The 24,383-nt window shown below is 37.8% G+C and overlaps 1 protein-coding gene across 1 annotated transcript in view; it reads right to left on the bottom strand.

Annotated features, from left to right (window-relative positions):
- SLC13A1 (solute carrier family 13 member 1) overlaps positions 1-24,383 on the bottom strand; it is a 45,900-nt gene that overhangs the window by 16,372 nt on the left and 5,145 nt on the right. Inside the window, exons 2-5 of the mRNA XM_064702736.1 lie at positions 7,135-7,268; positions 5,216-5,344; positions 4,340-4,476; positions 277-464 (exon numbers count right to left, since the gene is read on the bottom strand). Of these exons, the coding sequence (XP_064558806.1) occupies positions 277-464; positions 4,340-4,476; positions 5,216-5,344; positions 7,135-7,233 (553 nt within the window). The 5' untranslated portion in view covers positions 7,234-7,268. The remainder of the gene's footprint in view (positions 1-276; positions 465-4,339; positions 4,477-5,215; positions 5,345-7,134; positions 7,269-24,383) is intronic.

Here is a 24,383-nt window from a genome sequence, read left to right on the forward strand (position 1 = left end):
TCTATATGCCTGGAGGCATATTTCCTTCCAGCCATCTTATAGGTGGTAAGAGAGGCTGATAAGCCAGCCCGTTCCTGTCTCCCCTCCTCTCATCCAGCTGCCACCTTCTGCATCTGTTCAGTTTTAATTGATCTTTGTGACCATGAGAGAGCTCACACACGGTGACCTGAGAGAAGCCTCACAGTGAAGCAGGAGAAGATGCCAGTACTCCTCTGTCATTTCAGAGCTCCCTCCTGCCCACTGAGGGTGGCAAAGGCAGAACTGCAGCGTGCCTACCGTCCAGCTCCAGGGCTGGGTTGATGGAGCCATTAGAGCAGGACATCTCCAGCTCATCAGCTTCTGCTTCAGCTCTGATGATCTGCTGAGCTACGGCTTCTACGATTGGCATCACCATGGCAGCGGCAGAGGTGTTGCTGAGCCACATTGACAAGAAAGCACAGCTAACCATGAAACCCAGCGTAAGCCTGGAACAGGAGAGAAGAGTCTGTGACTGCTACAGTAACACCTCCTGTCATGAGTCTATTTAATATAAATGAGAACTTTGTCAACAGAAAAGTTGAAACACTGAAAATTTTAAGATTATAATTCTGAGAACATTTTAGAATTAAAATTGTCTTGATCTAAGACGCTGAAATTATCATATTTTAGAGGTCGAAATATGCTTTAAAGTGAAGCAGAAGCAATAATAATTATTTACAGAATTATACTGTATATGAACCATCTTTGAAGAAAGAACACCATGCATGTAACAAATTCAAATGAGAGTTAAAATGGCTATGTGGCTGACGCTATTAATCTCATATTGTACAGTCTAGGTCAAAACCCTGGAGTTTTCACTTAGTTAAGCTCTCTAGATATACCAGTTTGGTTGTTACAGAAAGAAATATTAAAAATTCAGAAAGAGGTACAAAACTTAGCTCTTACTCAGAGCACCAAGACAAGCATAGGCATTATTTGAGCTTCAGTAAATGACATCTTCAATATTAAATGGGAAAGGGAAGGGTCATTACAACTCCATAATCTGGTCTAGGCCCAACTTTTTGTAGGTTTACTACAAATAGTGATGCAATACACTGAATTGCATCAATGACTGAAAAATCAAACTTTCCATGTTGTATCTGGTGAAATTGTATTGTAAATTTAGAATACAGGTCACAATGTTGTTTTTAATGCATTTCTTGGAGCTGGAAATGTGAACAGTCCTCTCAAATCCCTGTTCCAAGGTGCTATCACTGATATGAAACACCTGCCATACATCATCACAGCAAGAGAACTTAGTGGAGGGATGGTGGTGTTGCACCTTTCTATCAGAAGACTTCTGTGCAATTTGTAAAATTCTTTGTGCAGCCTTGATCAGAAGCTTCACAAAAAAGTCAGTTTTACTTGGTACATGAAACCAATATAGCTATTATATAAAATCATGTAAACATTATTTGATGATGTAAAAACACCATCAAAATATCTCTTGTAGCCTTTCATTTCAGCTAATAGCAACAACATTTCAAACTGGATTTTTTCTCAGTAGGGGAACCTTGTCTTTCCCTGTGCACTTTTAACTGCAGTGATGAAATGATCTGTAGACCAGCAAGTCACAGATCTGATTCAGCACAAATTGTCATCAGTAGTGTAAAACCCATTAATTTAGGCAGTTTTGGATTAGGTCTGCAGACAGAAGTTGAGGAAGAATTGTTTGTTATGCAGAAAATACCGGTCAGAATAAGCACACTGAATATGAATTTTCATACTGTAGGAAAATGTCATTTTAGTAGAACTTGCAAGGGGATTTTAAAAGAAAAACCAAATTAAGACATTCACTAATGTATTCTAAAACTATTCATCATAAATTTCCAGCATTAGATGGATTGATGGTCAGGTATAATGGATAGTGAGGTGACCATTTGGTACAATGTGATGGGCTCTACTGAGGGACTCTAAAAATGATTGCAAAATAATAAAATATATCCTATTCTGTTCAGGCCTAGTTTTTCTGCATTATTTTCTCTGTGGCATTGTTAAAAAATATTATGCATGAAATCTTGGATAATTATTCCATTATATCCAACTACAAAGTCACTCTTTGCTTTGTAGTGCAAAAAGCCCAGTATTTTATTTCCCTTGCAGGTTGTATAGATGTATTCACCTTTCTCTGCTAGTCTGCACACTTTACTGCTTAGCTCAAATGACAGAAAGGCTTTAAAGGATCACAGAAAAATCTGGGCTGTGAAAACCCCTTACGATCATCAAGTGCAACCATAAACATAACACTGCCAAGTCCACCACTAAACTATGTTCTGAAGTACCACATCTACATGTCTTCAAATACCTCCAGGGATGATGACTCAATCACTTCCCTTGGCATCCAGTTCCAATGCCTGACCAACAATTCACTGAAGAAATTTTTCCTATTATCCAATCTAATCCTCCTCTGGCCCAACTTGAAGCTATTTCCTCTTATCCTTTCACTTTTCACCTGGCAGAAGAGGCTGACATTCCCTTGGCTACAGCCTCCTTTCAAGGCAGTTGTAGACAGTGATAAGGTCTCCCCTGAGAAGCTTTTTCTTCAGACTGAACAACCCCAGCTCTCTCAGCTGCTCCTCATAAGACTCATGCCTTAGACCCTTCACCAGCTTCTCCAGACTTGCACCAGCACCTCAATGTCTTTCTTGAAGTGAAGGGTCCAGAACTGAGCACAGGATTTGAGCTACAACCTCACTGGTGTTGAGTACTGGGAGACCATCCCTGTCCTGATCCTGCTGGCCACATATGTCTGATACACATCAGTTTTTCCAGAAGAATATATCATGGAAAATCCAGAAGTCCCCTGCTGTTTTACTTTCCCTGCTGCACCCTTTCTGGCCTGCAATGCAGAGGTCTCATGCAGTGATGTCTCTGCGTTGGCTGGGTGAGGCTGCGGTGTGCACAGGCTGCACCGTGCCTGCCGTGGACATAGCCAGTGAGCAGCAGGTGCTGGGAGGTGATCTACCCTCACAGATCATTTAATCCTGCACAGATCATTTCGTCATGATCATCATTTCATCCTTTCATCATGATCTTATCATCCCTTTGTCATGACCAGGAAATGTGATAGGTATGAGGGGTGCTTCCTCAGGGTTACAGCTCTGGAGTTGCTTTAGGTATCCTCAGATGCTGGCTTCAGGTTTGACTGTTCACAGCAAGCTCCCCAGCAATGCTCAGCTTAGCACAGCACACCATCCACTTGTCATCTCCCTTTCAACATTTCAGCTAAAAGATGAGAATTTAGGAGTGTTCGAAAAAGAAGTCAAAATAACTAAACTTGCATAGCACAAGAATACAGCTTAAGATAATGGGAAGCCGTAGAACAAGAATGTAAAGAGAATTTTTTCCAAACAGAAAGCTACAAGCTACCAAAAGAGGTACAACTAAATCAAAATACATGTGATATTTAAAATTAGGTTGGTCAAATTACTGATGAATAGAAATAATCCAGCATTCTTATGAGGTGTCATTATTTAAATCACTTAAGAGGCATCTTACTTTTTAGGCCTGGGGTTTCTGGTTTTCTGACCCTTTGCTTCTTTTCTGCTTCCTGGCAAGGTGTCACAAGCATGATGTATTCTGGGAAGCTAAACTTGCTCCCTAGATCTTATGAGCAGCCTTACTTGAATGCTGACAGATGCTTCTGTCAGCCTAAACTCTTTCTGCAAGTTTGTAAAGCAAGCAAAGCTTTGAAAAGGATTTTTCACTACCAAAAATATGAGTTGATAGTCAGTAAGCAGGGAGTGTGATTTCTTTTACCTTATCCCCTCATCCAGCTGAGGAAGTGCCTATCCTTTGCTTTTTTTTTTTTCATATGGAGACAAAGGAAGACACCTTAAGTAAAGACATTATGTTAATGTGTTTTTCCTTCCCCACCACCTGCTTAGTTCATGTTTGGACTTTTTCCCCCTCACTGTGGATTTGTACTATTTTTGTATTTTTGGGAATGTCCAGGATTTTGAAAACACTATGGAAATAAAAAAATTAGCATAGAACAAATTTTATATTGTAGGCATTGGGTGGGAATGTTCCAACGACCATCAAGAAACAGGACCCCTGTATTATTTACAATCTAATCATACTTTTTGTTCAGAAGGATCCTCATTAGGAATAGAAGCACTACAGGGAAATTTCAATTAGGATTTCAGGAAAATATTAAAGTGTCACCTACAAACCTTTCACATCAATTTAAATATCTGCTTTGTTTGAGTAAAAAAGAAAGGCTGGATTTCTACTGTAGAAAGAGCAGTAGGCAATTATTTCTGGAATATACAGATTTCCACAAATATTATTATCCTTCAAGACACTGTTTAGCACATACCATGCAGGGTTGACACCCACCAGCATCACCATTTTTAAAGCCACTCTTTTGTGAAGATTCCATTTTTCTATTGACGTTGCCAAACAAATCACTCCAATCAGCAGCAGATGAAAGTCTTTAAAATAAGCAGATGCTACCTGAAACAAAATAAAAAACCCCAAAAACCAAAAAGGAAATAAACCCATTTTTAAAATTAAACGGTGAATTTCTTTTAGCCTTTGGTAATACCAATTTAATGAAAAAAATCAATAAGATTATATTATGAAATAAATAAAGAGACTCTTTTTTCTTAAAATTAGGTCATCGGAACTATTAAATGCATTTAACCTAATGATTCAAGGATAAATGCATTAAAGTTCATATTGTTAAAACAAAATATAAAATAAAGTTTCAGATAGAACAATCCAAAATTGTCAGTCACATCTCACATGCATACTAAATCAGCAATTAAATGTTGTTCTTGTTACTTTTTTATCTATCCAACAGGTAAAGTAACAACTTTAAGCATAGATTTAGATTATGATTAGCTGTGATTTCATCTCTTTGACACAAAGGTGTATAGTCAGCAGTTTGCAAATGATGTCGTTATTGTGACATTTTGCCTCTGTAATATTAAGGATGTTTCATAACTACCTAACATTTTCCCATCAACTGACATCTAAACACTGAGCCTCTATCTAGGAGAAATTATTAAAGAAATTATTTTAAAAATGTGAACAAGTCCTGAAGACAAAGCATGTAAGCAAGTCCTGAGGCAGAACTGTTGTGATTGGCACTCAGCTAATCCATGCATTTGCCTGACAGGTTTCAACATCACATCTTTGGAGTTTTGATTCCTGATATGCACAGTATAAACCAGAGAAAAATAAAGGTTACCTGCTTGGATGCCATTATACCAAACAAGGGGAACATAAAGGCAGGCAGCAAAGCTGAAACAGCCAGTGGCAAAGCTTCTGTGAGCCAATAGATGGCAACTACAAACAACGTGTATGCACATTCTGCTTCCTAGAATACAAAAGGTGCCAATAACAACATGAGCTGATCATCCAGGGGAAAAAAAATCACAATTCAAAAAGCACATCTCCATCAGTAGAGAGAGTCCCCACAGCTGGAAAAAGTATGAGCCAAAGGACCTGTGTTTAGGGTAGTTATTGTGTGCTATTGACAATCCTGCTGAGATATGAAACACACTCAGTAAAATAGGTGTACAGAATTTTTTCTGAGATAGTAAAATTGTAAAATTATTTCAATTCTATCACTCAGGAACAATGGGAAAAAAGTCAGCTGCCTGTTCTTTCAAGGACAATTAATCACCTTCTAGGTCATTCTGAAGCATTCTCAGGCCATGAATTCCTATAAATCAAAAGCATTTTGACTCTGTAAGCAAACCTTTAAGAGTCCAGGAGTACTCGCAGTCAGTAATTGGGCAAATGTTTTGTCATCAGTAGCAATAAGGCAAGGATATCATCTAGCAAAAAAGGTATCATGCAATTCTGACAGGAAACGTTGTTGTTTTTCAGACTTGTAAATTTAGCAAGTGTCTTTTGCTTCAACTCCTTAAAACCAGGAGGTTTTTCTTTTCCTTTTTTGATCTTTTTTTTTTTCCTCTCAGGAGAATAATTTTCAATGCTGTCTGTAAAATGCAGCCCCAGACAAATATAATGAGGTGAATTAAATCTAGTTTTTTTTTTTTTTTCCAGAGTATTAGAAATCTCTTTTGTGTAGTTTTAAATTTATATTTCTGCTTTTAAGGAAAATGGTTTGGAACTCTTAGTGCCCCTGGTTAGGGTATGAAATTACTCAACAACATCAGAGATGTTTTGTACTGGGAAAGGAGCAGCTTAATGATGTAGCTCTTGGAACCTTTGACTGGAAAACAACAATATTAAACCTAAGTCAGTCAGCTGTGGCTATCATTTATTTTGGGAAAGAAATTTTTGTTATGTATGAAACAATTCTAAATATCCATTCACCTAGCAAATGTTCATCTCATTAAAGTCTTATGATATTAGGAATTTCCCATGAGTTTCCTCTCAGAAAGGAAATCAAATATTGGAATGTGATGTGAGAGTGAGAAGCACATTGCTCTGTACCCACCATGTAACTGTGAGGCAAAGACTTCTGAAACAAATTTTCATGTATTTTCATACATGGTATGTATAACACACGCATGATAACACATCGCAGAATTCCATTTCAATCTGCTGGCATCAGAGCTGTACCAAATAGAGTCACTAATGACATTGTTAGATAGCTGTTTCATCAGTTTGGAGTTGTCCCAAGAGTTAGTGAATGCCACAATTTATTTCCAGTAAAATAAAACTATAGATTTTGCTCTATTTAGGAACCAGAGGGAATTTGTCAGCTCACTGAATTTGGTCATTTCCTAGCAGACAACACAAAATGTGATGAACTTAAAATCCTTTATTAAACAAAAAGTAATTGCAGATCTTTTCCTGAAAATTCATCTCCATTGTCAATTATACAGAGCTGTTTAAGAGTCCAAAAATAATAATGATAACAATAATTTCAATGTAGTCCAGATGTTAGAAAACAAATATGTGATTCTGAGCTTTATACACCCAGTATAGAATTTTATGTTGAAGCTGTCTTCTCTAAATTTCTGTGAAAATACACTGAATTGGCAGAAAAATAATCACAATGCAATTATCATTATTCATTCAAGGTCCCTTCCAACTCAAACTATTTGTGATTCTGTTAATCTGAAAAGGTCTGGAAATCTCAATCTTTACATACAGGTGCAAAATAATTATCTGTCCAAGCAGGTCACTTACTTTGGTTTTGATGATAAGTGGAAGTGGAAGTAAAAGCAGTGGGGTGAGGACAATGAGCAGGAACTTTCGGTAAACCAGGAGGTAGCTAAGAATCTTCATGGTTGATGGCTGTTAGATGAACTTCCCTGAAGAAACTGCCAAAAAACATGTCTGACTTTAAATAGCTGACTCTGATTAATATTTTTCCAAGCTATCACCTTTAGCCATTGCTAAAGCAGGCCAGTAAAGCAAGTTAAAATTAAATCTGGCTCTTTACTGTTTTAGCAAGTTTATTAACAGTAGGTTGATAAGATAAGTGTCCGCCTTAAACCAAGGCTAGATGTCAGCCCTCTCAGGACTTTCTCTCCCTGCTCTTCCTCATAAGAAGTTTATGTAATTACAACAGGTTCTAGACAGTCAGAAAAATAAAACCTTCCAGTGCTCTCCCAGCCACTGCTGACTTCTGTAGGAAGTCAAAACATATAACATACATGAAATATATGCTCAAAGCCAGTTGGGGCATTTATGTGAAATCATAACCAAGATAATTTTATTGAACAGAATTAAAAATTCTTCATTGTTTTCTCCATCTGTGGAGATATTCAAAACTTCATAGGATAAAATCCCAAGCAACCTGACCTGAACTTTGTTCTGCTTTGAGTAAAAGGTTGGACTAGATGACTTGCAGAAGTCCCTTCCAGCCTCAGCCTTTCTGTTGCTTTTATCTGTCTAGAATCTAAAGTATATGAGAAAAACAAGGCTTTTTTTCTGTCTTTCCAGGCAGGGAATAGCTCATTTTCTCTTCTCATGCAGAAAAAGGATAAGTTCTTTTTTATGTACATCATATAAAGTTTTGAGGAAGTCTAAGAGTAGAAGATTTTTTGAGATAAAAGTCAAAAATAAAGAAATCCTTTTGCCTGAATTTCCCCCTTTTTCAATAAAAAGAACATTTGGTACTGTCTTTGTAATACAACAAAATAGCATCACATAAGGAACAGGAAAAGACAGGAAAGAAGCTTGTACACTATCTGTGGGTGAAGATTAAAAGGGGGAAGAACACATTGTTTTGTGCTCGGAAACTTACATGAAGCAGAAAATCAGAAGAGGAGACAGATGAAGAGTTGAGCTGCCATCAGAACCATCCAAAGGACAGGTAATAAAGGCAGATTTTTGCTATCCATATAACCTTTTGATTATAAGAATCCCATGTGTCAAGGTGCAGGCAAAGCAAGGGATTAGATTGTCGGTGTTGAGTACGCACTTCTGGTTTCAGGAAGGGAGGACTTTGGCTATGGGAAAGCAGTATCTCATATCTAACTGTCAGAAAGCAATTCACTGAAAACCCAAAGGTGGGAAACAAACGGGAAAAAGTAAAATGAAATAACAGCCTTGCTACTGGGGAATTGGGAAAACATCTTTGACACAACCTAGGGAGATGAGACTGAAACTTCATGGGAAGATGGTGTAAGGGATTAAAGATGTTCAAGCACAATGCTAACTTTTGAAAGGGGCTGTTCTAAGTATATAGAGAAAAACTTGTTTAAAGAGTTCAGAGACAGAATTAGGAAATCTTCAAATATCCAAAAATCCAAAGAGAATCATGTGAGACCTGGAAAAATCTGTGCTATAAAGGAATAACAAGCATTTAAACTGATAAATTCAGAAGGATTGTGATATGAAACATATCTCAGTTGAAGAAGTCGCAGAAAATTTCTATTAAAATATCAGAACTAAAAGGAAATTACAGGAGAGTAATTTAGTAAGCAAAAGGAAAGAAAAACTGCAGACAGTGCTGGCGTATTCATTTTCTTTGCTTTAGTCTTTACAAAGGTAAATGGAAGTCAAATTAATTTTAATATGAAAACTGGAACACACTGTGGGGACAGTGATGGTGGGAGTAGTGAATATTTAGATTTAATATATGTATTCAAGTCAACAGTTCCAGAGGAATTTCACACACAATTCACTGGTGATAATTCATACAGTAATCTGAGAACTATTTTAGAATATATTTGAATATATTTTGTTATGCCAAATACTTGAAAAATGTTGGAGTATTGCAAATTTCTAGAAGACTGATCAGAGAGAAATGGAAATTAAAGGTGTCACATGGTGACCAAAGATGTAAATTATATGCATTTTATTTTTCTTCAATGAACTTATTAGATAAATCAAGAGCAAGTCGGAGGTAAGCATAGAAGAAATGCTCTAGGGGAAATTATGCCTGTGCGTACAAATAATTTTTTAAAATTTCTTCTTGAAGAGCAGTTGCAATTGTTATACATTCAGTTGCAATTGTTATACATTCATACTTTGAAGATATTTCAAATGGCATCCTTAAGAGGTCTATTCTGCTTAGTTTTCTAGCCCATATTTTTGTTAATGTTTTTGAATCATAAACTTGTAATCAGCAGGACAAAGATAAGACCTTCCAGCTGATACTAAACCATAAAATCTGCTTTTTCAGCATTCTTAGGTAATCACTGCTATAGCTAAATGCTGTGGGGAGATAGAAGTCCGGAACAAAGGAGAAAAGATACTTCCAATACTAATTCAAATAAAATATTGCCGATGAAAAGTAGAAATTGTCCTGCATAATTAACATTGAAATTCTCAAACCTGCCTGCAGCTCCCTGGTCAGCTATCAGAGATGGTCAGGGGAGAACAAGGTGTTAGGCTGAGGAGGTTTCCTTCCAAACTATGCTGAGATGTTTCTGGACAGTCAAGCTTCTACAGGTGCCCTGAAATAGACAGATAGATGGTTTGGAAGAGAATGAACATGCAGTGGAGTAACTTTAATGGTGGGGAGCTGGAGGCTTTCTGAAAGAATGTAATTTGGGAGAAAACTTACCTTACAAGCAAGACGAAGGAACAAGAGAGGATATGCAGTCCTCCTTAAGCAACTTTGAACATACAGCTCTGCATGTGAAGACAAAAGTGGTCTTAATGTGATTTGAGGTGTTATTGAATGATTATGAAAAAAAATTTCAATTTAAAAAATAAATAAGGACATATTGACAACACTGGAAAAAAATCAAAAGAGGCAGAGTTGTGAAGGATAAAGAATATTTCTAGTTGTGCTGCCCAGTGTTAGCAGATCTGGGTCAGCACTGATCCCTTAATCCCTAGCCTTGGAAAGTTTCCTTTATTTTTGTAATGTCTTGAGTTAACTGTGGACTTCCTTTGTGCGTTTTCCCAGTAGTTGCATTTTCTGGTTCATTTTTTCAGACATCAGAAAAACCTAGGAATGGTCCTTTTATGCTGAAGTTTTGTGTAGATAGCTGTATTTGCAGTTTGGTTGAGCACTGCTATTTCTCTTTAATACTTGAAGAATTTTGTCCCACACAATACTTGAAGAATATTGTCCCACACAACTATGTTTTGGAGCATACAAGGCTCCAAAACATAGTTGTGTGGGACAATAAAGCAGAAGAAGTGTTTGACAAAAAGGAGAGAAAAATTCTCATTGTTCCAAAAGCTGATTTTTCAATAAAACAAAGGAAGATTAGAGATCCAGTTATGGGGAATGAGATGGGGTATCATCATATCCCAACAGATAAAATGAGACAGAAGTCATGTCCCCACTGATTAGCAGACAAAAAAATAAAATTTCCTAGGCACTATGATTTTCTGTAGAATGCATATTCCAAGACTCGCAGTCCGATTGTGAGATCTTTCTCTTGAGTGGTCCAAGAGATCTGTTCTGACTGAGGCCCTGAACAACAAACTGTTGCACAGATCAAGCAGCATATGGTTCATGCAGTCCCCTTGGGCCACTCCAGGCGGGACCAGATGAGAGAAATGCTCTCTGTGCTGCTGCCAGGATGCACCACTCCATTGGAGTCTCTGGCACAAGGCACCTGCAGGACAGCAGTGCCAGGGCTACAGGGCAATTTGCTCAAAGACCTGGATACAGCCCACAGGTAATGTGGGAGAATGGGGATATCTGTTGTGTGTCCCAAGGACATTAAACCCTGGGGGAAAGTAAAATGTGAATTGATTTCCATGTTATAGGAAGTACTTTGTCAAGAATCACCTGAAGCGATGGAGAATGAGCCGTGCAAGAAGACGGACAAGCACTGCAATGACCCAACATGAGGGAACAATTTAACACAACCTCTCCTGTCCTGAGCAGCCACCACAACACTTGAAGGCCAAGTCATGCATCACACAACTCAATGGACATTTTATGGATGTTTAACAGGGGTGACCCATAGACTACGAGAATCCTATCTGTACATATGTGTATCACATGACAGGAAAGAGGGTGGTGCTTAGTAAGGTTGTATTGGATAGTGTGAGACTTGAGTGTGGCATCCATTGTATGAAGTAAGGGCTAGAGATTGAGCTGGGATGGATGGATTTGGTTCATGGCGGTCTCTCATGGTGCTGGTTTGGACCATGTGTTGTTTTGAAAATGCAGATAACACACCTGGGTTTTGGTTATTGCTGAGAAGTCCTTCCATGGCATCCAGATATTCCCACTCTGCCTCCCAGTGAGTAGGCTGAAGGTGTGCAAGAAGTTAGGAGGGGACACAATAAAGGTAACTGACACAAACTGATTAAGCAGGATACTTTCTGCCATATAAAAGCAGGTTTAGCAATAAAAACTTGGGGAGCAGGCAGGTATTTTGGAATGAGAGACACTGCTCAGAGCCTGGCTGGGCATTGACCTATTTGCAGGAGGTGGTCAGTGTTTACTTTTGTATTAATTTTTTATTCCATTTTATTATTCCTCTTTATTTTGCTTATTAAATGTTTTTAACCACATGTTTTCTCACCTTTGCCCTTCCTATTGTCTCCCCTGTCCTGCTGGAGTCAGAACAGCCGAGTGGTGCTTGGCTGGTTTACTGAGTCAACCCACCACACCTTGTCAATGGCCTTGTAAATTACAGTACCACTTTTCATCTTAACATGAAATTAAAAACCTTTGGAACATCACAGACAGTATGGAAATATTACCAGACTAAGAAAAACATTTCAGTTAAGCAATACTTCTGAAAATTTCAAAGCATGCAGAGTCTAGTACAATGTGCAGCAAGGCAGGATTGATAGAAATGTGAAAGGGGAAAAGAAAAATCAATATATCCTTGTCAAAGGTTGATCATTCAGGATAGGTTTATAGAACAAGATAAGTACTATATTAGAGCAGCCAATCTAGAGGGAAAGCTTTTTACACCAATATATGACTAATTATAGTAACAGAAATACCACATATCACAACAAGAACTTTAAGATGAGTAAGGTATTACTCAACGGGAAGCAATATGTGGAAAAAAAGGGCAAAGGAATGTAATTAAAGAATCTTCTCAAAGAAATTTGAAGGATTTATGCTTCTACAAAATTATATTAATGATTTTCAAAATTATTGATAACAAAAATGAGAAGCGTTATTAAATGTTGAACTTTTTTATATAGAAAAATTTGAATTCTGAAGTTACTAAGTTCTACTGTGTAGGGGAAAGAGAAGGAAGCTCCAGAAATGGCCTCAGTAAGCACTGTTGTGGGATTTACTTCTGATTTTGCACTTCTGTATCTAAATTGGTCACTATAACCTCTGTCTCACAATCTACAGATAGATGGATGTAGTCCCACCCTGCTCAACTGAAGTGCTTTAACCAGGCTGAGGTGAATTACAGAGTGTTTCTCTTCACTGACTACAAGACCTTATTCAAGGCATCTAACTTTTAGATGTCTGTGGCAGGACAGACTTGTTTTATCCTCTGCTTGTTTGGGAAAAAATCCTAAGAAGATCTCTGGAGTCAAGAACAGCTACAAAAGACCTGGAGCACTGAGCAAAGAAACTTTCTCCTTTCCTTCGGTCTTAGGGTTTAAGTAAATTGATATAGCATATACCCATCATAAAACAAGATTTTGTCAGTATTTTAAACATTATTATTTTTGTTGAATAATTAGCTTTCACTCCTTATCATTGAAAAAAAAATTGGAAACCACCTCTAATTTTATTTGTGTATTAATTTGCCAGTGGCTGAGATCAGAGGGCTTCACTATTTTCATTATTGCCAGGGAAAAATTAAATGTCTTTTGTACCCAATACTGACCTCCACCTTTAGAAAGATTCCACTGAGAATAAATTTTCACAAATTAGAAAGCACAAAAATTAAGTCAAAAGCACTAATTCCCCAAGCATTTGCAAGTTCTGCAAATCTTTTAACAGGCACAGGAAATTTTGCCTGGCTGGTTCCCATTGTTGCTGCTCATTATTTTTCGTCAAAAACATAAAGCTTTTGGAACTGAAAATTCTATTAACATCCCCATACAGCATATAGAGAGAATTAAACACTCCTCTTTCCCTTTTTCTTCTTACAGAAGTGAAAGCAGAGCTGCACTGAGTGCAGCTCCACAGTGGTGGAATTGGATGTTAGGTGACATGTCCCATCCTGAAGTTTTTGCCAATTTCTAAGTACATATGCAAGAGGATAACAGACAACTGCTCCAACAACTCTAAATGCTCTAAAAACTAGGTTAGTAAATCGTTATGGAACTGTAATTGTATTTTAAACTGTGTGTTTTCTTTTTTCGAAGAATCTCCTAAGGAACAGACTCTTCTAAGCTTAGCAGAATGCTATCAGGGACAATGAGATTTGTATGGAAAAGGAGGTAAAGAATCAAAACAAAAGTAACTTTTTGGAATTTCAATAGCATAAAATTCTGAATAATATGTGATATTTATCTGCAGATTGAAGATGGAGACTTGGGAGGCTTCTGAAATAATTTGGGTGTTGTATTCCTATAATTTTGTTCTGACATACTAAACAGCAACAGTAAAAGAACACTGAACCCCATTTATTTTCATATTATTCCTTGCATTTCTTTTTGTACACTACAGAGCAGCTGAGAAAGTTCTCTTTGAAAGAGATCATTGATGCTTTTTGGAGAAGCAGTTCACAAAAACCAGATTGAATCAATTGTCATCATATTATGAGAGGAGAAACACATTTTATACCTACACTCAGTCTGTATTTCTGAGTGGAAAGAATCTGACACGTTGAATACACTTTCACACTCCTTACTGCATAAAAGCAAACAAACTGAAAAGAAACAAAATCCAATTACTCGACACTGAAAATTTTAATGGGCAAGAAGTTCACTATTCATTGTAAACATGTCCCTTCTCACTTTGAATAGAAACCCACTGTACCTAAATTACTTTAGTGTGATGATTTTTCAAGATGACCTGTACTTAGAGCCATTTTCTTTGGCTCTAAGTTCAAGTGCTTCAGTTCAAGTGCTTCACTATATATTCTATATATTCTATATATAGAAATCACTATATATTCTTCCAAGTTTCTGAAACAAATTATTCTCTTCCAATGATGCTAGATAGCACAGAGGTTCTCCAATATTCTAATTTATTCTGGGTACTCCATTACTGTGATACTTCCCACTGGAATCACTGCCCAGTGACACAAAGGGGAATTTCCAAGACATAAACTACATGTAAACTTCCTGTTCATGAAAAAAAATAAAAGACAAAGAAATAATGGAATTTTAAAACAATAAAGGGCCTATATATGGGTCTCCTTTATTTGAAGCACACCTTGAGAGCTTAAGAAGTGTCAATTATTTGAGATTCATTATACAAACTGTTTCTACATCAATCTGCTTCTCTCGAACAGCTCCTTGACAATGCTTCTCTTCACCGTTGAAGCAGCTGCGAGCAGTTTGACTTCAGAGCTGAAACCAATTTAGCTTCATCAATGAGATATTGTACCTACAGCAAACAAGTTCTGCTGAGAGTTTTTCCTGGCTGGAGCATGACATTAAGCAGGTGAGTCAAATTCCACATACTCAGAACCCATCCTGGACACTTGTCAGGCAAGCCTGTAACTCAGCTTGCACAGCATGTTATTTTCTTGGCCGGGACCTCTCTGTAAGTACAGTTCTCTTGATGAAGGAGCTGCCATGCTTCCAGTTTGCCCTATAATTTTCTCCACCCTCATTCCAGAGGCTTCATCGAGTGCCTCAGACTCCTGAACATGGTGTCCAATGTGCTCCTTTTAAAGACAACAGACACAGGCCTTTTGGAAACTGACACCTCTCATATTCTGGCAAACTTCCCTTGCCAATAACCAGTATGGGCTGGGAAAACCCTGAAGCCTTCATAAGCTTTTCATATTCCTGCATATTCTGCTCATTGACTGAACAGGCAATAATACCATTTTGTAAGAGATGCGTCCTCTGGGCTGCTCTCATGTGCCCCGGTACAAAATCAGAACACAAACCTCAAATTATTTATAGGCCTAATTTATCATTTAACAATTTTTTGCCTCATTAAAATACAACTCCGCGTTTATTCTTGTTGAATGACGTGTAGTTGGTGCTGTGTGAACCCAAAGTCTAACGTGCAGTGGATCTGCATGGACAAGCAGATCTGCCTTTCTAGAATAGACACTCTCACAGCCTGGGAGAGCTCATGTGCACATTGGAGCAGCTATAAAGGCAGAACTGTTGGTCTTGCACCATGATCTAATTCTCTAGCAGCACAGTTTTCCAACCTTTTCCCACTGAAATGTGCACATTCCTCATGAAAGGATAGAGATTGTGGTAGAGTTAACACAGATTTTTAAGAATTAATTTCATAAAGTGCTAGTAATATTCCTCAAACTTACAAAACACTGGATTGGTAATGAATTTTGAGATATATGTCTGAAAATAGTCCACAATTGTCAGCAAACTATCTGAACTGCAAATAACCTAGGTGTGCTCTGATAAAACACCATCCTATAATTTCGATTTTTATCATTTTGGAGGAGGAATTTTGTTTTAAAATTAGTTGCATGATATAACTCCAAGGTAAGTGTCTTAATTTTCATAAGTCAATATATTCAGGAACAGCTTGGATGAACTTTGAACAACCTGGTCCAGTAAAAGATGTCCCTGCCCACAGCAGGAAATGAACTTGATGCTCCTTAAAGGTCCTTTCCAACCCCAAATACTCTCTGTTTGCTTTTATACAGAATGCAAAAGCAGCAGGAAAAAATTTTGCCTACAGTGGCACTATAAAAGGTGTCTTTGTTTGCATGGGATTTCCCTTCATGACAGCAAAATCTTTTATGGGGACTTTTATCAAATAAAATGTGAGTCAGTAATACCCTAATGATATCTGTTGTGGCGCAACATGAGAAAGAAAAATATTTAAATCCTTTCCCCAGCTAGCTTTTTCATTTTTAATTATTCCAGGTGATGACAGATAGTTGGAAGTGCTAGAGTTATGCTTCTCATAATTGATGTTGTCTGTGTGATGATGACATGCTAATGTCATCATCCATGCTGGCTTTTATCTAAGATGTTTGATCGGTTGTGTTATTGTTGAGGAAAGATGTTCATCAGCCAAAACCATTAACTATTATGCTTGACTTACAGCAAAGTTCAATTTAATTTCCTTGGATAAATTTATTTTGGTGAAACCCAAAATTGAATAGTTTGTCAAAGTTATGCAGGAACTTTTAATTGATAGATGTAACTATATGAAATTTTTCAGTGCCATAATTATTCTAAACATATCATTCTGAGATTTAATCTTAGTTTTTCTTCTTTTTTTTTAAATTACTAATGATTTTAACAGTTTGCTTCCTTTCAGTAAAAGACATTTATATTTCCATTTTATTAATACACTTTTCCCCCAGGTGATATTTTGTTAATCATGTTTCTGCATAATTTTATCGTTTGGAGTTTTTTAGAATTCTTTATTAGGTCTTTTCCCACTTTGACCCAAAACTTCACATTAAAACTTTTTTCTTCTGAATAATATCTGTTTTTCCACATATGCCTACATATAAAAAATGTCCACATGTAAAAAAACCCACATCAATAAATGCATCTTATAATGTGTAAATGTTTGACTTCACAGTTTGACTTTTGAGTTCAGGGGAAAATCTTTTCTGTCAGTCTTCTTATGTACTCTTTTGGTTTTTTTCATAAAGTTTATCAAATTTCTGGATGACCACATTCACATTTTTCTCATTGACAGTAATATATTTAGCCAAACTTCAGATCTGTTTTCCTTGTTCCTTTCTTAAATTTTCCGTCATTCTTTGTCTCTCTTGGAACTTTCAGTGATCAGTTTATCATCAACAATAAAATTGTTTCAGTAACTTATTTCTGTAAGGTCCTGAGAATAGTACATAGCTAGATCAAAGCTGGGTTAATGTCTTATTCAAAACATTATTTCCTACTCTTACACTAATTTTGGACAATAAAGGCACAAATCTATTTACTCAGGGATTCTTTGTAATCTTAACTTTCTCATAAAAAATGTCTATGATATCTACCATCAAAACAAACCACACAAGTACTCCCATTGCCCTTTGCTGCTGCAAACAAACTCAAATTGCAATAAAACTGACTTGTGAAGCCTTGGATTTAACTGTACTCATTCCCCTTTTTCCCCATTCTGTCAAGACCTAGCAAACACTCTCCAAGCTTGGGTGGCAGTGTCCCCTTACGCTGCCAGCACACCGAGCACTTCTGGCAGTGAGGGAAGCTCCCAACTTGCCCCAAGCCAGGCAGGACAAGGAAAATGGGCCTGGCTCAAGCTTCTGCTGGAATGGGAAGATAAGGTACTGGTACACATTTCACATCTCCAGCCCCATTCAGCATGGCTGAGGAAATTTCCTGTTAACAAAGTTAAATTTCAGGCTGAAACTGCAGTAATGAGAGGAGCCTGCAGCCAAATAACCTCCACCAGAGCGGAGTAAAAGTAGTGAAGAAAGTCTCTGCTCTCCTCTTCATGCCTATAGCCATGTGTATGTGTTTTACTACCCTCAGAAATGAATCACAGAATATTAGGGTAGCTATGATGTTAATAGCATGTCTTAAGAGCAGTTTAAAATTCAGAAGCAGTGCTGGGATGTTTCTCTCTGCATCTGCATTGTCTGGCTGTTTACATTGCCCATGCCAAAAACATCCGCTGTTACGTTAAAGAAAGCTCAACTCTGAAAAGTAAATTCTGCTTGATAATAATGTGTTTCCATAGATTACTTCTTTTCACAGGAATTCTCTGAGGGAATACTGGAGAGGTGGGAAAAAAATCACCTGAGAAATTATTTTTGAAAAGGTCATGAGATGAAAACTGACCAAGTGCAAACTTTCTCATATCCACAGAATTAATCTGCATGAATTAGTATGCATCCTTCTTAATTTGGGTAAGGAGGTTTCCTTGAGTTGGGGAGAAATCCCCTTGATGTCTCATGATTTAGGCAAAATGAGACTTATATGCCATGTTGCAATTGTTTTTTTCCTTACAAAAAGTTGACTTTGTCTGGGATGCAAGATAAGCCTCCTAAGAAGAGAGCATTTTTGTATCTTTCATTTAATAAACAGTAAAGGAAAACACGTATTTCAAGGAAAATATATTTCAGTGAATAAAGACTAAAATTCAGGTGTGAAATCACACTAAAAAAATCACACTTTGATTTCCATATGTCTTTATTAAAGTAATAAAGAAGAGAAAAATATTAAACATAATCAGTAATTGCTTAACCATTAATACTTTCTTTTAAAATAAATCAAGCTCAGAGATCAGGTCCAGAGCTGCACTGAATCATATTTTAGGGCTCTTCTAATTTGTTTCATTTGAATTTGATTCAGTATTAAATTCTAACAGCATGAAAGATCAGGGAGCACTAATCATGAGGTTTGACTTGCACTATCCCCTTCTCCTTTATTCAGAAATAATTACCTTTTTCAGGTTCAAAGAAACCTCTAAATTAATATTGTATGGCCCTGCCATTTTTGTGAAAATAATCAGATTTCTTAATTGAACTTAAGAGGATATATTAAAAAATGCATAAAGGTGCTATTACTTTATTATTAGATGTAATTCTGAGCCTCCTACATATCCCTGGAGCAGCCTGGTTCCGAGGCAGCAGCTCAGTCACGTGAGGCTGAGCCCCAGCCTCCAGGGTGAATGGGCTCATGCAAGTTCACATCAGGGGTGGGCAAGGCCTCTTCAACAAGGGCTTTCAAGAGAAATTTGGGAGATGGATTTGCAACATGTCAGCTACTAGCCTTGTGTGGCAGATACGAAGCAGGAATAAATGGCCATAGATTATTTCATATCAGTGAGAGCAATGCATAGAAATGTGTTCAGATGGCCAGGCTACTTTCCCAGCAGCTGCTCCCAAAGCCAATATCAGCTGAACAATCTAATTTTGGAAACTCCTCATGCCTTGGAATAAGTGCTCCCCCTCTTAATTTTCTACCATGCAAGAGGTTTTTTTTTGCTTTTAATCTAGTTTTGATCTGAAACTAGATTAAACTATCTAGTTTGTATATTAACAGCTCCTGTGGCCTGGAAACACACAGCCTTTGCCAGCCCTACTGACCCACTTGACTGAAGGAACTGCTTACATTTGGGAAGTCAAATTTCCAGATCCACTGGGTATAAATCAAGAAGAAAGTGGCAAGAGCTTAATTTATGCTCTTTAAAAATCCTGAAACATCTTTTTTGTCTTACAAACTAACAGTATTTTTTTTTAATTATATGAAAGGCTTCATTAGCTGTACATTTCCAAGTCCCAGAAAAACATTAAGGACAAGGAGGAGAGAGATACAGCAGCACAAATATGTAAAGTATGGCAATCTGGAATTTCCTACCGGAATTAGTTATGGAGAGACATCATTCACTGTTCCCTCTAACCCAGCTTCAGGTCACTACCTCTATTCTTAATCTTTGCAAAGATTAACAAACAGCCAATTTACATATATATAGCTCTGTAAAAGATTTACAGGTTCAAATGGTAGGAATGAGTTTCAGATGTCCTGGCAAACTTCCTATCTTAAGGGCTCTTCCAAATCAGCTTCCAGTATATGTTCTCTTCCCCACCACCCCTCTTCCCCAAAATAAAACAAAATTCATCCAACAATAGTTGGATGAATAGTTGGATTTTTAGTACCTAAAAATACCACAAAAAATTGTATCTTATTCTGACTTTTTCAGAACAGGGTCACTTTTTTCTAAAATATATCCTGCATGATTATAACTTTACTTATGAAGAAGACAGAAGAATATAGTTAAGGGTAAGAGATGATTTTGTGTACTGCTGGGTAGCAGGGCACAACAACACTGGGCTCCCAAGGGCTGGATTCTTAACAGAGCAAACTGAACAGCAGTAGCTCAAAATAGCTTCTCAGCCAACTCTTGGATACACTTTAAACAAATTGCCTGCATTTCAACAAAATTATCCTTTCTTCTACTTTCCTGATGTGTGACACAGTAACTTCCATGTCAAAAAAAACAACCATAACACCCTTGGTCAACTTCCCTTATGCTATGAAAACGTTTTTCTACTGGATTTAGCAGTTTATGATCTCTGTAGAACACAATTTTTTATCAATACAAAGGAATACTTATTGAAAACAACTTACATTCCCAGTTATGGTAGCCAGGGCCAAAGAGATAGCCCGAACAGTTGGTTCTGTATCTCTTTTAACCCCTGATGAGGGCAATACAACTCCCTTTTTCTGTCTCCAGTAACAGGACAGGCACAACTCGATGCTGGCTCATCCCAATCAGCTTTTCCCAAGGGACAGCCTCACCAGGCTTGTTGCTTTTCCCTGGGAGGAGGCAGCTGCTGGCTATCAGCAATCATTGGCAAGCAGGCACATTCCTCCTGCCTGCCCAGAGGTGCCAGTGGGGAGCAGAGGCCAGCTCTGCAGCCCTGGTCCAGAGCAGGGCTGATAGCCTGACCTTCAAAACCAGTTTCTTCTGGCTGCTGAGGTCAAGACATTTTGGAATAGAGATTTCTGCTGTGTTAACAGCCCCATCAAGGGGCTCCCATTTCACTTTGGGTCTTTGTGCACTAGCTATGTGCAGATAGTAAGTGCTGTGAACCCACTGCAGCCAAGCATGCAGAGTGTCATGATGTCTTTTAAAAGATAAATATGTTGTGTGGCTATGCAGATAAACACCACTTTCCCCAGGTATTCTGAACAATAACATTGGGAGGTTAATGGGAGTTTCTGTCAGATTCTGAAAGCTCTCCTGGCTACTCAAGCAGCCTGCAAATTCCTCTGTCTCAAGGTTCAATGCCTCCACATTCCTTTGCAGAGTGTCAGGGTGATCTAACAACAGGAAACCTGCTGCTGCTGGTTGCAGAGCAACCAAGGAGACAAATAACCTGTATTGTAACAATTTGGTTTTCAACCAGGCTCAAGTTAGTATTGGTGGAGCCAGGGAATAGCTGATCACAGCCGGGTGATGGGACTGCAAGCTTCCCACAATGCTCGAGTGGCCTCTGTAATCCACTTTCTTATACATCTACTCAAAAGCAACTGAAAAAAGCTTGATAGCTTAAAAAAACAAACAAACAAGCAAACAACTCTCTAAAAGAAATAGGCTTTGTCATGATATAAAGTGAATCAGCTAATATTTTAAATAGAAAATAATCAACTATTTGATATGCTAGGAAAAATAAATAAATAAATATTAACTTTTTTACACAGACCACTCCATGTCCAAAGCAGTCCTTTATTGTGATGCTGGTTTTGTGGCTTCCTGACAAGAGCTAATCCTGCACAGCCCTCTGATGTGGACAGATTTCCCTCTGTCCCTGTCAGGGCTGGCCAGCTGCTCTGTGCTCCTTGCAGCAGTTCCCATCTCTGAGCAAAAGGTTTCCATCTCTGTGCCCTGATCCTTTGCTACCCCTCCCTGACAGCTCTTGAACCTGCCCAGTCCCTCAGCACTCTCCCTCAAGAGCAAGTTCCCTCATCCTGCCTTCTTTCAGATGGCTGAGCCCATTAAGTTTCTATTTAAGTGATCAGCATGAGTACATCTGTAGCAACAAACTAAGTGTTAAAACTGCCTGGCTCAGAGTTTCTCAGTTGTGTGGACCAACTGGCTTTTTGGTGGCCAGCCCTAGGGGTAAGATAAGTTAGGCCCTGCTGCTCAGCCTTGGAGGCAAAGGGAACGGTGCTGCCCTCAGCCTTATTAAAAGCCATTAACTCTGCTGATATCTTCCTTACCTGTCTTGTCTCTTGACAGACCACACAGCAAATTCAGCAAACTCAGACGCTTGCACAAAAAGACGTGGCAGTGTCACCAGGGCTGTGCTGTTACTGCCACATTTGGGTCTCCTCAGCATTCTGCTTTGCACCCTGGCTGCCTTCTCCAAGACACAAGAGACTCCTGTCAGTCCTGTTCCCTGCAAACAGACTGAAAAAGAGCTGCTGCTATCCCTGAATCTGAGTGGCACCATCAAACTTTGAGAGAGGCACATGCACACTTCTGCAGGAAGTCAGAGGTATTGTGGAAAGGGCCATTGCAATTAAGGCCCATATCTTATTTAAAAAAAAAATCAAAAACAAAACACCAAAACAACAACACAATTAAAAGTCACAATCAGAACAGACTAAGCTGCAAAACAACATTCTTGTTAAGTCCATGCCCACTGTTATCGATACTGTGGGCAATGGGACTATAAATATAATAATTAGTGAAGAAACTCCTCACCTAATGCAATTTAACATTGACTAATCTCTGTAGCTGAACACACTTGGTTTACAGTTAGTGACTGATGTGGTACAAACTGTGCCTATGTCAGATTCTGGCACTGGGGTGAGTTATAGCTGAGTATAACCCAAAACACACATTGACTTCTTCTGAGTTTTAGAAGTCTGTATACAAGATTCCCTAATTTCCTACTAATTCACTTAATTCTAACTAACTATGCATTTACATTATTTTTGGCAGGGTTCCTTTTTGCAGTGGTTCTCCATGGTTTGCTGTAGTGTGATTTGACTAAAGTTACTCACAGAAAATAGGCTACTAATACATTGCAGCAGAACTGTATTTTATAGAAAGCACATGCAGTATTTGTTAACATGTGTGCCAAATTCAAACTTACAACAAAGCAACAAGAGCACTATTTTTATTACTCAAAGTTTCTCATAAACTCTGCTGTTGCAATGGTCAGTAGAATTCTAAGGCAGTAAACTTTCAAACCTTTATAAGTATAGGAGATCACTTAGGGAGGATGTGCTAGGATTATTTAGGGGCTGCACAGTGCAGTGTTGGTACATAAAATGAAAGATTTCTTTGTTAAAAATTCTCAGTGATCTTCACTAACATATATTTTTGTATGTTTTATCATACCCCAAAGGATGAAGGATTTTTTTTTTGGTGGGGGGGCGGGAGAATGGTGGGCAGGGGAAGTACTTTATGTTTGTTTACATCTCTTTTGCTAAAGATTCTGAATTATTCATACTATATTGTTAAAGCTGTTATGTATAAACAAGGATTTTACATTAATCAACTGTGAGCCGCTGTTTACCACAAGCTCACTAGAATACCTACCAAAACCAAAGAAAAAAAGATGACATAAATACAATCAAAACAGAATGTGAATGACTATTCATGATATTCATCCAGCTGTAATTATTATATATATTCAGCTTTCCTGTCTCTGGAAGGTGGAGCTGAGCCTTTTTTGCAGTACCAGAAGCAACTTTGTCTCTGGAAGAATTAAGTATTCCAGTGTTTCCTTTTTCATCTCATTTTCAGTATGCCGTGTCATTTCTGTCTCTCTGCTCTGTTTCTTTTCTCTGCTCCTCAGTGGACTTGCTGGCAGGCTAAACTACAGCAAACTTCTGGCAGACTAAACTACAAAAAAATTTAATTAAAATGGTTCCTTTCCCTACTTAACAGGACAGAATCCTCACAATTCATTTAACCACAGTGAGAATTTTGTCACATTCAGACAAATAGTATTACTTCAGGAGAAATTGAAAGGTTTTCAACACCGGCTTTTCAAAGGACTCTGCTTTCACCAACTTGTTGAAAATATCCAGGCTTCACAAAAGTCGAATGCTCTGTCATTTTTCTCTAATCTAGCTACAAAAATGCTAATAACTTTCATTTATTCTTCAGATAATAAACTATAACAATTAATATTGTGGTCCTGAGATTCTAATGTTGACCAGGCTTGAGGAACTACTTGTTTAAAGGGTGAAGGAGAAGGACTAACTTCTTCTGCATGAAGAGCAAGGGATTAAATATGTGTGACCTTTTCAACTTTGAACATTCAAAAAAAATTTTGAATACAGGACTGTTTACAGAGATTCTCCTGATATTTTTTCAGTTCATATACAATAAAAAGTTAGAATTTTTCATCTCAGCAAATTGTATCAGGGAAAAATATGTATTAGGTGTCTAAGGGTCTGATTTTCTTACAGCCAAGAAAAACCCCAGTGTAAGAATTGAGGAAAATAAAATGTTCTGAATGCGTGGAATTATGAAAATTGTTCCT

This window comes from Zonotrichia leucophrys, chromosome 1A (assembly GCF_028769735.1).
Source record: "Zonotrichia leucophrys gambelii isolate GWCS_2022_RI chromosome 1A, RI_Zleu_2.0, whole genome shotgun sequence".
Lineage (NCBI taxonomy): Eukaryota > Metazoa > Chordata > Aves > Passeriformes > Passerellidae > Zonotrichia > Zonotrichia leucophrys.